General features: G+C 40.1%; 1 protein-coding gene across 1 annotated transcript; it reads right to left on the minus strand.

The window, feature by feature from the left end:
- Nucleotides 1–9,513: 9,513 nt before the first annotated feature.
- On the minus strand, nucleotides 9,514–11,663 carry fam43b (family with sequence similarity 43 member B). Its single transcript, XM_066690655.1, has one exon. The coding sequence runs from the start codon at nucleotides 11,531–11,533 to the stop codon at nucleotides 10,571–10,573; it is 963 nt and encodes a 320-aa protein (XP_066546752.1). The 5' UTR covers nucleotides 11,534–11,663; the 3' UTR covers nucleotides 9,514–10,570.
- Between the last annotated feature and the right edge of the window lie 1,686 nt (nucleotides 11,664–13,349).

A 13,349-nucleotide genomic window follows, 5' to 3' on the forward strand; every position in this document is an offset into this window, starting at 1 on the left:
CTTATCCTTCATATATCTGCAAGTGGTAATATAACAAGTAAAGCCCCTGTGTATGTGCCTGAAGACTGTCAGGACATTGTGTGTTGGAGATAAGAGTGGAAATAGAACCCAGCGTAGTTTTGCAGGGCTGTTCTGCTGAAATGAGACGCCTGCAACGGTGCTGACGCTCCACGTGTTTTACATTAATCCAGCGACAGTATGTATTTTATGCTAGCATTTATGTAAGGCAGGAAGGAAAACAGATTAACTAAACTGGTGCCAGGCTGTTATGTGGATTGAAAGATTGATAATGTTAAACAGATTGAGCATGTTTGTCTACATTGTGACAGGAGTAATATCTATAGTTGTGGATGTGCAGAGAAGGATATCACATTTGAAAGAGAACTGAACTGTGCAGTGAACTCCAGGAGTATCGAAGGACCAGGTGACCCTGGTTCCTGCAGTCTTCCAGAAGAGGATCCGAACCGAAACTGGATTCTTTTGCCAGAAGGCGGGGACGCTCTCAAGACTTAGGTCTTCCACTGAAGTGTTGATGCTCCCTCAGGTTGTGCTTGGTCTCTGGTTGGATTCTTACATGAAAGTGTACAACCAGATACTTTTCTTGTAGCTGGCGGAGTGAGGTTTCAAACCAGTTTTTTAGCACCATTTCTCCTGGTTTCCATGGGCTGGTGTCTGTCTGTGGGTTGTGACTAAAGCCCACTCCCTTTTTGTGGGTTGTCTGGTTGTCACGCAGTGCCTGTCCGTGGATTGATGACCTCCTGTCACACTTCCCCCGGCAGTTTTATGACTCAGATTAATTTATAGAAATATATAGAAATGCTACAAAACCTACTATTTGTTTTGTAAAAGAAAACAAGACTCATTAAATAAATCAGCTGCTTCCTTTCAGCAAATTACATTTTCTGCCTTTCTGCATATATAAAAAAGTGCTACCCTATGAGGCAATTTTGGATTGGCAGTAACCCGAGGTTTTCAAAACTAAACTTCTTTGCTGAATAATGTACTATGTATCATCCAGGCTGAAAGTGAAAATAACCTCTGTGTTTCCCTCACTGTAGGGGGAAAAACTATAAAAGCTGAAAGAAGTATGAAAAATATGAGGGAAGTAGTGGATCAGAAAGGTAAGATTTTAAATGGGCTCCATTCATTTCCTGTTAGTTTTATGAAGCCCCAGCCCAGTAATACAGGCCCAAGGTCATCTGTTGCACAGCAGTTCAGAGTCATCAAAAGTTTCCAAATTATTCCAGCAGTAGTCTTTAGAGTTATTTAAGTACACCTGATGGAGAAATCGTCTTGTTCATGAATGCCTTTAAGTTGACATCAACACTCAGGCTTATTGTAAAGATACCAGCCCCTTCTTTACTGAGACTGTACTCAGAGTTCTTCACAGCTGCTGGCTGGCTGGTTTAAGACTGAAGTGCTTTAAATTCAATCCAGATTTCAGAGTGCCCCAGAACATGTTGACTTGTTTTGTCAAGTTTGCTATGTCTAAATAACTTATGTCATGATCTCAATACCTCAAACTCATGTTGTCAAGATTGTGAGATTCAATGTTGAAGGGTGTTTTCATTGCATGGGACGTGTTTCTGCCGAGGCAAGTTGTAAATAATACGGTCTGAGGAGTTTTCAATCTGAATGTCTTCTTGAGTCAGTTAGAAATGGACAAATACACCCAGGTACGGGTCAAGCAAAGCATGTATTGTATAGTATGATCTCTATTGTTAGTCTAGGCCATGGGTTCCCGAAGTGCAGCCCGGGGGCCAAATGCGGCCCTCAAGGATGTTTGGTGCAGCCCCCAAAAGACAATCTTCAACCACCCCTTTCTGAATCTTTACTCTATTTTCACAGTTTCTGAACATTTTCTGTTACAAATTGCACATGTAATTTGGAGGAAAATAATAAAACAACAATTAAAGTTTACAAAAAGGTATGATTTGGGACATATTTAGTTTTCATCGGTGGTTCATTTTCAGCTGTGACCCCCCATCCCATGCAACCTCCGGAAATTGGCCATCCATCACCAGACATTGGGAACCCCTGGTCTAGGCTTTCGTGTTGAGTTTCTGTAACTTGTGTGTGTGTGTGTAAAGGTTTTAGGAGAATTCTGTTGGTGCATAAGACTTCCCTCACAACTTACATTTTTCACTCCCTTCAATCAACCCTAACCACCCTCCCCTTTCTCTGATGAATTTGCACATATCAAAAAAGAGTTAGCTATGCTGTTAAAATACTTTTTCTTTCAACTTTAAGAACTTCTTGTATTTAGAACATAAGAACATAAGAAAGTGTCCAATCGAGAGGGGGCCATTCGCCCCATCGTGCTCGTTTGGTGTCCATTAATAACTGAGTGATTCAAGGATCCTATCCAGTCTATTTTTAAATGTTCCTAAACTTTCAGCTTCTACCACATCGCTGGGGAGTTTGTTCAGATTGTGACGCCTCTCTGTGTGAAGAAGTGTCTCCTGTTTTTTTTTTTGAATGCCTTGAAGCCCAATTTCCATTTGTGTCCCCGGGTGCATGTGTCCCTGCTGATCTGAAAAGCTCCTCTGGTTTGATGTGGTCGATGCCCTTCATGATTTTGAAGACTTGGATCAAGTCCCCACGTAGTCTCCTCTGTTCCAGGGTGAAAAGGTTCAGTTCCTCAGTCTCTCAGTAGGACATTCCCTTCAGACCTGGAATAAGTCTGGTTGCTCTCCTCTGAACTGCCTCTAGAGCAGCGATATCTTTCTGTACACAGTATCCAGATGAGCTCTAACAAGTGCATTTGATCAATCCAGTTTTCTTTGACTCAAATCATAGCTGATAAAGTGCCTGATGTTATTCTTGTGAGGGGGGTGTATAGGTGAACTGATGGAGGCTACTGAGGCTTATGATTGAAGAACAGCTGGAACTGTATGAGTTTATCAATCAGCAAAGTGGAGAGATGAGAGGGAAGTTGATTTACCTGGTGGGAGAGAAGAGGACTTCTTTCCTTGACAAGGTTTTCAGGACTGACTTCTTTTTCTCACCAGATGAGTCTGTCAGCATTTAATCAGTATTTGTTTTTACTCTGATAATTCAATGAAGTGTTTTTCGGGAAATGATCTATCAACAGTCAAAAAAGAAATTAAAAAAACAGACATCACTGTGCCGTAGTGGAGAACTGTCAGTTTGTTTGGCATATTTGTACAATAAGAACTTATGCGTTCCTCATAATTTGCAAACGTCATTGTGAAGTGATTGCTGAGCCTTCACACAGTATTTTAAAAAGCTTTCTTTTTAATTGTCAACTCGGTGTGCGTCTCTGCCATCTCTGGGTCTCTAGGGCAGACAATCTTCCTGAGAATATTGCTCTGTAGTGCTAATCAGTGCCTTTTATAGTTGGGTTTTCAGAAATGTAGCCAGTACAGGTTTGATATCAGGGTAAAAAAATATATTTTTTATTTATGAATATGTTACATAATAGTGTTCATGGGGTGGGCTGCAATAAGGATTTGTACAAAAAAAAATTGAAATCATTTTCAAACAAATGTAAAAAAAAAACCACATTCCTGAATAAACAAAACAAACACCAGGATGAAGTGATGAGCTGCACAGAGTACTATAATCTGAAGTACTGAACAACATAATAATATTGACCAAGCTAATCTCTGAGTTTTTTGGGGCATTCTGACTTTCCTTAATATTGTATTAATTTTAGACAATCTGTCTGTAATTGCTTAGCTGAGACACAGCCTATCATCCCTCCAGTGCAGATCAGTCACATGTGTAAATACGGGCTGCAGTATCTGTCCACAAACACCCCCCCCCCCCGCTGCCTTTGTCCAGCTGTGGATACTACTGATAAAGCCCAGCTCCCGGTTTTCATGAGATTTTTGATGAGGTAAAGGTAGATTGGCTTGAGGACCTGCTCAAGTCTATACATCATGCTCATACAAGGGGTGAAGATATCCGAGAAGAGATAACAGAAATGTGAAGGAAAATAGACATCAGGACTGGTGCAGCGTTTAAATAAAATGACACCCCACTTACATCTCACCCCACTGCGTAATACACTAGTCCTTCTTGTGCGGTAATCTTGAAAAAGACTCGAGTGCTATGGAAAAAGTTACGAAGGTGATTATTTATTTTTTAATTCCTCTTCTTCACTTCAGCACAGTCCACTGAAAGACATTTGAACTGAAGCTGATGATCATGAATGCCTTCATGATTTACTTCAAAGCCTGTCCGTGTGAATTCGTACAATGCAAATCGTGCAAACTTCTGCTTAGATATGACAGGAAAAAGACTGGCATTCATCTTTGCAGAGGCATGCTGAAAATGGATGCGTTTGCCCTGCAGCTGGGCCAAGTCGTTCATAAACGGCTGTTTAATATTTGTTCAGACTGAAAAAAAACTACCTGCACACAAGAAATCAGAGATTACAGACACACGTGTGAGTCTCTGCTGTAAAGATATTCAACACTTCGAAATGTGTGCAGAAATTGGGATTGTCTGAACCTGCACACAAAGCTTATCATCGTGGGTACTGCCTATACCTGAGAAGTAGTGTGTTACCAGATCGGCGTATAATTTAAAGTTGTGGCCAAAGAAAAGAGAAATTCTAAGATTAGTGACACTTTAAAGGATTAAATGTGGAAATGAAAACTAACTAACAACTACAGTAAAATCCATTATATGACCATGACTTATTATTATATCATATTAATTTAAAGATATCTGCAAATCATTTAAAGATATCTAATTTAAAAGTACATTTAAAGATATCTTTAAATGATTTAGAGATGTCTGCAAACCATTTAGAGATATCTGCAAATGACTTCCTGTTTATTCAGAGATATCTTCAAATCACTTCCTGTATGTAGCCCAAGATTGTCCTGTTAACTTGTCCATTTATTTGTAAATTTGTAAATACATATCTTGAAATTATTTAGAGATATCTCGAAATATTTGAAGATATCTTGAAATGCAATTAGCGATATCTCTAAATGATAATTTGGCTTGCCATATTACCTGCCCTAAATACATACGCATGGATACACACAAAAAATGTCCTCATGTGTCATTATGATGTTATGTTTTAATGATATGCCTTACTTAGGGCAGTAGATAATAAGGACAACAATTATAAGAACATTGCATTTGCACTAGTAACTTCATTGTACAAATCAAAGTAATCAAAAGTAAAAAAAAAAAACAGAAACTAAAATGAAAACACTTTATATTAAGGTGTTATTAATAAATGATTGATACATAGCTTATTAAACAGTTAGTAACCATTCATAACTTCATTTATAAGTGATTAAGATATGATCAAGAACCTTTATCTGGGAGCTGCCAAAAGTTTGTTCCAAATCTTTATTACTATGATAAATTATATCATTATTGATCATTTTTAAATTGAATTATTAATGTTACTAATTGTTTAATAAACTATTTACCAATTATTTGACACCTTAATATAAAGTGTCACCCCAAAAAAATTCTCTATTAATCTTAACTCTCTCTTCAAGACTGCATGAACTTTCAGATAAACCAGTGCACCGTCCAAAAACAGTGTGAAAAATTACCCTGGGCGCTCTGTCATGTGTAAAAACACCTTGCTCTGTATTCCTAGAAGTCAAAGCAGCTGATTAAACACTTTCTTTGCAGGTTGTCCTGGATCTCTGACACAGGGTGTCAAAAACCTGCTGTAAAGGCAGTATCTGAAGACTGGAAAAGAAAAAATGCAAACAAAAGGCACAGAGCTACTCCAACACTCGCTGTATGTGGGGTCAGAGCAATGTTATGGGCACATCTAAATGAAGCCTGCTTGCACAATTTACAGTTATGGAAATACAAACTCAGACAGCAAACTTTATTTCGTATATTCTTCTGCATGACAAGCTTGTGTGATATTTACAGGTTGACAAAGGAACACACACTTGCACATGACGAATACAATACTGAGGTGTGGCAAATGATTGTGACAAATAGGATCACGTGGAGCTGGCCTTTCTATCACCAAATAGATTAATCACCGGCAGTATTAATCCCATATTGTTCAGAAATATTAGCATCCGAATTCAGTAAACTGTGTTCAACTTCAAATATTGCACATGCAAAACAATGAGCGGGGAAATGACTTAACCTGGAGTCACACATGAGACGACAGCTCTGACAATCACAATGAACTGAAGAGAGAGTATCGGAAATAACAGCAGATTGAACAGATTTAAACAGTAGATCTAAATAAGATATGTCATATATATGTTTCATATTTTGACTTTCATATTATCTACATCATTTGACTTATTTTCATTTTCATTGCATTGCTTCTAAAAAAGTAAATTTTACAAAGAAGGTCTGGAGAAGGCAGATATGTTTGTGCAGAATCTGAAGCAGACTTCTCTAGCTCAGCTCTGTGTAATGACACCTTTCCAAAAACAGCTTTGCTTTACTTTTCTTTTAAATTAATGAAAGAAAAACCCCAACTCTCCTCTCCCTGTGAAAGCCACAGATAAACCCATTTTTCAAGACTCTCCAATCTATACCAAAACATTGTCAACATGAGAAAATGACAAACTACAGAGAGCCTGGCCATGTAGAGACATCAGACCCAAACATAGACAAAGTTACAGCTGTCCTGCTTTTACAATATTGACTTTGCTTGATGCTGGCCCAGTCTGTCCTAACTGCTTCTTGTAAGACTAATGGTTTTGATATCTTCATACCGGCAGAGTTTCTTTTAACTCAACTCAGGGCCAGAGGACTCAGGTCCTCGATGTGAGAGATGAGATGATTGTCAGTCCAAGCTCATCCGTCCATTGGTCTCCATGGGCCCCTATCTCCTGGGATCTCAGTTTGTTTACTTAAGTCATTAAATGTTAAAAAAAAACATAGAAATAATAAGAACAATAGTAATCCACATATATTTCTCAAAATATTTCTTATAAAAATCTAATACATATATACATATACACACACATATATACATACAAACACATAAAAACAAATAAAAAACAAATATTTCAAAGGTTGTAATTACTTGATTAATATCAAATTAGTCAAATAAATGAGGAAATCTATCAAACGGGTACAATGAGGTAAATGCAATGTTCAGGGATTACCAGAGATGGTAATCAAGTAGATGTTGCTAAAGACCCCTTTTATAAACCCGACATAAAGAACAAGGTTATCAGACATCATCTATCAGAAACAAAGAGCAACAATGAATTCGTACAAATGAAAATGAAACATCAGTATTGTTTGTGTATTTCACACACTATTCAAATATTACATTTTGAGCTAATGCAGTGCTTTGGGTTAGTTTGCTAACAAAAGCCCAAGCCTCACAAGAATTATACTGACTTAAGATCAATACGTTATTTTATGCCTACTCTCTTGTTTCACAGTAGTTATGGGTTCAGATCCGGCTCATTCTTCAAGCTTGATGGTTTTTGACCGAGTGCCCAGGAGGCATAAGACTATATCACTAGACCAGCACCGAAGCAGACCTCCGCAGTGTAGCAATCTGGGGGATGAGAGCTTTAGGTTGATGGTAATAAAAAGTTGAATTGCCTTCTCTTATCTAAATAAGTTGGCGAGCCACAAGAGGAATCGGACAATCAGCCATGTGAAGAATATTAAAAACCCTGGGGATGAAAGCAGACTTCAGTGTTCAGTCATATCTATACAGCAGCATTGGTGGTACAAAAAATACACCCCAGGTATTTAAAGACACAAATAAACAAAATGATATCGAAACATCAGCCCAACTACCAGTCACAAATTAAAAGCACAGTAAACAACAGTCGATTTGTGGTCTGAAACAAAAAGCTTCCATGATCCACTGGAATATAATACTAGAGGCACTTAAGCTGCCTATGCAATTATAGCCTTAGCAACATACAATGGTACTTTTCCCCTGAATTATTTATAGACACACTATTTATGATAACTGCGTCAGTTGTCGGTCCATATCAACTGTATCTTGATTCAAATTAAAGTCGTTTAAAAGTGAGTACTAATGTACAAGTATGTGAAAATGATATACTGTGGCACAACTGGTGAAAGCTGCTGTTTGGAGTCCACAGGGCGGGGCACAATGGGACCTCTGTGGTTGGATGGACTTAGACTCTGAGATGATATCAGTAAGAGCTGCATTAATCCTCATGACTCCAGCTGTTTGCTCGGTGGACTTGCAGTGTGAAAAAAAGCACATGGCTTAGCAACACAGAGTTTGTTTAAGTCGGTGGATATTAAATGATCAATTATTGCTGATTCCACATGAAAACAATAACTATACAATGAATAAATGTTATCCACAATAGAGTCACTTAAGTATTTTTCACCATTTGCAAGCTCCAGTCTCAGTGTTACCTGCAATAACTGAGAATCACACAGCAACCATTCATATTATTTCAAGTTTATACAGAAATATTGTGGGAAATATAGGTGTACATATAAATGCTACTAATCAGTATATCTAAAAAAGGCCAGTGTTTGCAGATGTTTTTTTTTTTGTATGCATATATGCTCTTTTATGACTTCATGTTTCAAACAGAGATGCCATTTCATCGGAGGGATTGATTCCACTTCACAACTATATCACAGTGCTGTAAGTCTATCCCTTCACTGTCCTGCTGTTATTTTAGCAATGCAATACACTGATTGTGAGAGTGGCGGCCAATTCAGAGTCTACAAAAGGATTTGTTTATGCAGTAAGCCCTTATTAGCAGCGATTAGTAGTTTATATATGAACTAACATGCACATCCCCCTCCTGTTTGTCGAAGGCAGACAGATGCACCCATTGATTTGCAAAGTTGTTTTTTACAGATGTTTTTCCCACATCTGTATATTCCACATATATTTGTGTACATCAGTATGGCTGTGTGTGTAGCGGTTACAAGAACAGAGACATTGAGGAGGTAATGGTTGGGAAAAGTATCGACTACAAAGGCTAATGTTAATGATCTAAGCTAACATATGAGTTGCACCGTTATGTTATAATCATCATCATCGTATATAATGGAAATGCCTTCAAATTATAATAGACTGATATTACTTTTTATTTACTTAAGGGTGCTTATATTGCGTGAAATTATATAAGTCTGTGTTCAGGATACAAGCACATAGCAACCTGGGAATACCACAAATACTCCTACAACCACAAAACAGCAGTCAGAAGATAATCTAAAATATTGTACTGTGCTAAACAATCAAGCTCCAAACACACACGTGTGTGCATGCATGTGTGTGTGTGTGTGTGTGCGCGCACATGTATACATGTTTGTTTTGATCCAAGCAGCCAAGTCATAGGAATAGTAAGTAAGAAATTGTAACTATTTTTTCCATAGCGGACTTAGTTTTTCAAATCACTTCTCTGCTTTGCTTTGAAACATTTAAACAAATCTGCCCTCAAACCAAACATGAGCGCATCCTGTTAGCGATGTTCACCTCAGTTATCAGTTACTAATGCTCCTTTGGTGAGCAAACGCAATGTGTTTCCCACAGCAGAAATTCAACAGTCAAGAAATCCAAAAGCAGAAGGCTTGATTAATTCATCTTTTATTTCCAGAAATAATGCAAACAGATCATATTTACACCTGCACATTTCCCCAGACCTTAAGTCTCACAGTGTGGAGTTAAAACACTCCGGCATTAAATGTGTACAATTTCAAATTAAAAAACAAAACATCCCCCCTTCAACCTCCACCAAAGAAAAAAAAGATTGAAACTGCATTTGTGATGCTCTTAGCTGTCATGGCCAAATCAATTTCAGGTCTCTAACAAATGGCAACAATAAACATGTCAATGTGATGCTTCGGTTTTTTAAATTATGGCTTCATTCATTAGTCCGAATGGTTCCCTGCTTACACTAATCAGCTGTTTGTTCTATATTCTCTTTAAAACAGAGCACAGATTGGTTAGTTTAAACATTGATTAGGTATAATATGTGATTATAAATACAGTACATACACAGCAATGCGTATGGGTATCTTTCCACAAGAGTGACCTTCCTGAAAGGAGAACCTGCACAATTTGTACTCCTAGGTCTCTAAAGTAGATCAGCACGAGAAATCGTCCCTATTTTCAAAATCCCAGTAGTAAAATATTCAGAGATACCAATACCAAAAGACACTAAATCTAGAAAAATATGCATCAGCATCTGCTTTAGTGATAACAATGTGAGAAGTATGACCTGGATTACAATAAGGAATTACATTTACTGTAACTGCACTGTTACTGTATGTATCTACAATAGAGCTTTGTCTAGTCCCCCCCAGTCCCCCGAAAATGTATGAAATACTCCACCATAATGTGCCGCCTTGAATTCAAGAGTTTCAAGTCCCTTAAGAAAAAGCTCATCTGCATGTCGTTCTGGCACATCGTAACGGCAATAAAAATATATAGAATCCAGGCTGAAAAGCCGAGGGAAGTTGCTCTCTGGTTCGTGTCCCCTTTCCCAGCAAGAAAAAAGAAAAGTGAACAACAAAGTCAAGACAATTTCTCGAGGGTGGCACTTTGTTTTTTAAAAGCCCATCCTGATATGTCCAGAAGGGCAAACTGAGGTCTAGTGTTTACTCCTTGTTTTTGGGGTGTTTGTTTCTACAGCAGTCTACTCACGCCACTCTGCCTTGCCAAGCACCTGATGTTGTTGCTGATGCTGCATGCGTTCAGTTCATGAACTATTTTGCCCAGATCCTTTTCGGGCTGTTTCCCGTTGTCAACAGTGGGAGAAACACACTCTTTGTTCTCCACCTCTTCCTTCTCCTCAACCTCCTCCTCCTCTTCCTCCTCCTCCTCCTCAGCAATGGGGCACAGCCTGGGGGCACTCCTGCCTTTATCCATGGGGGGTTGGTAGTGACACTGCCCATTCAGGAGCTTCCTCAGGGGCATCAGAGGGATAATGTCCTCCCCCAGCAGCTGCTGCTGTCGGTGACGGAAATCGTTCTGGCGTTTGAGCCTCTTGAACTCGTTGAACGCTGAGGTGGAGGTCTGGTAGAGGCTCAGAGCCATGGCTTTGGCTTTCTCGGGCTTGGAAACAAGGACGGCGTGACACCGGAGGACAACCGCTTTATTCTTGATCTGGTGCCGGTAAACCCAGGAGAATATTTTGGGACGGCGAGCGTCCGCGGCACAATACGTGATCCGGTGCAAGAAGTAGAAGTGGCCTGGTTTCTTGGACGCTTTGTCGGCGTGGCTCATGCGAATCCCGTGCAGCCCCACCGTCAGCTTCATCTTGGTGCTCTGGCCCCCGTAGTCGCTCTTGGTCCAGATTTTCATCACCGCGTCCTCGGTGCAGCCCTCGCCCTTGGCCGTGAGGGTCACGGCGTTGCCCAGGTAGCGCACGGTGTATGTGGGCTCCTCCTTGTTGAGTTCCACCTTCTGCCGCTTGGTCCTGAAGACGCTGCCCAGCCGCTCAAAGGGGTAGTCCGGCAGCAGGTCCGGGCAGGAGCGCACGAATGACGAGATGATGGAGTTGTAGGTCAGCCCTGTGGACAGGCTCTTGGCTTTGGACTTGGTTTCATCCTCCACCAGCACAAATTTGCTCCTTCTCCAGGGTAACATGACGCAGCCCGGAGGTTGAGTTGTGAAATCCCTGGGAGGACTGTGTGCTCGTGTGCGTCTCACTGTCTTCAGCTCTCTCTCTCACTCTCTCCCTCTCTCTCTCTCTCGCCTGTTTCCAGCTCTGTGTGGAAGCAGCTCTCCCGCTCCTGTGTGTTTAACAGCGAGAGCAGAAGCAGCACAGACAGCGCTTGCTCCTCCTCCTCCCCGCCTGCATCACGCAGCCAGGGAACACAACCAGCACTGGTGAAAGCTGTGGAAAGTATTATGCTTCCTTAACCCCTTGAGCCCCTGAATGGGTTTGGATCCTTTGGATTTTGTTTTTTGTTTTTTTGCTAGCTCTGTTTCTCTTTCCTGATCTTTACTTCCTTGTATATTGCACATTGAGACACGGGAAAAATACAGTCTTCTGCTTGTAGTCCCTCAGGAGACCCATTCGTCTCATCGACCGGAATGTCAGAGAGGTTAAGAGCAGGGCCATCAAGGCTCTTAGTGTTAATTTGCTCCTTGAGAAGTCGCTGTTCTCAGGAGATACTATACATTCTGCAACAACCGCATCAGGGAAGTGAAACTGACCTGGTTTAATGAGTTTCACAATGGCATTAACCATTTTAAACAATGTAATTCAGTGATTAATTTAGTGCAATAAATATTGTTCACTGGACTAAAATGTAAAACTGCACACATTCCAGTTGGCTAAACTGAGTGACACACAATATGAATCAATGTCTTATCCCTGTCTTAATTCTGACGAATCAGCTGGAATATTTTCTTGAGTTCTCCAGTTGGCTAATCTTAGTCAGATGAAAAAGAGGAACATCATTTGAGATCCCAATTGCAAAACTGCACTCTGTAAACCTCTCTTTAATATTGTACAAACTTTGACAGCTAGACTCCTGCAATCAAGGCATTTAAGATATAGACCCATACAGGAGACAACAATGATCGACTGTGGTCATGTGTCGTATCACATGGGTCAAGGTTAGGTATAGGCTCCTGAGATGCTAGAGTGAGGTGTTGTGTAGAAGAATGTCATCAACCTTCGGTACATCATCATAGGGATCAGATTATACCAGGTGCAGGTATATTTACATTTGTACTAATTGGTTTGGTGGTTCTGACTTGAATGTATATATAACTAGATTCTCAACTTCTGTAATTCTGAAAGGTTACACTGTCACAGACGGTACTGTCCTGAGTTTCCATCTACAATCTCTGCGCACACAGTCTAGGAGCAGCTTGCTTTGCATTCAAACTCAGTGCATTCCTAATGTAGCCATAAGTTGCTTTGAATTTGCTGCCTCCCTTCAGTTATCAAGTAATACTTCATGTCTTTCTTCCACTTCTTCCTGTATTCAGGAGGCACATATATTCAAAGCAGTCCCGGCCCGGCAGACAATGCTGATGTCATAAATCATCTCGGTAAAAAAAACTACAACAAAAACTCAAGATAATTCATATCTACAGCACAAGGTAAACTGGCGAGAGGAAATGGGATTGTGTTTGACGGGTAGGGATGGAGAAGTTTGTTTCACGGGCGAGAAGTAAAGACGTGAACAAAAGAAGAGCTGCTTGGTTCTGCTGTTGAGTTTTGCTTGTTCACATTCAATTGCTTTCTCTGTTCTCCTTATCGAATCCCAGCCACAGCCCATACACACAAACACAGCTATCTGCTGGCAGATCCAAGAAGCAAGGTGGCATCATATTGTAACCCCCCTGCCCCCGAAAACAGTAAAATGACACACATCACACACTATATACATGTTTTCTGTAGTGCAGGGGTCTGAAATTAAGGTGTCTTATGGCTTTTGTTCCACTC

Source organism: Amia ocellicauda, chromosome 18, assembly GCF_036373705.1.
Source record: "Amia ocellicauda isolate fAmiCal2 chromosome 18, fAmiCal2.hap1, whole genome shotgun sequence".
NCBI classification, from domain to species: Eukaryota; Metazoa; Chordata; class Actinopteri; order Amiiformes; family Amiidae; genus Amia; species Amia ocellicauda.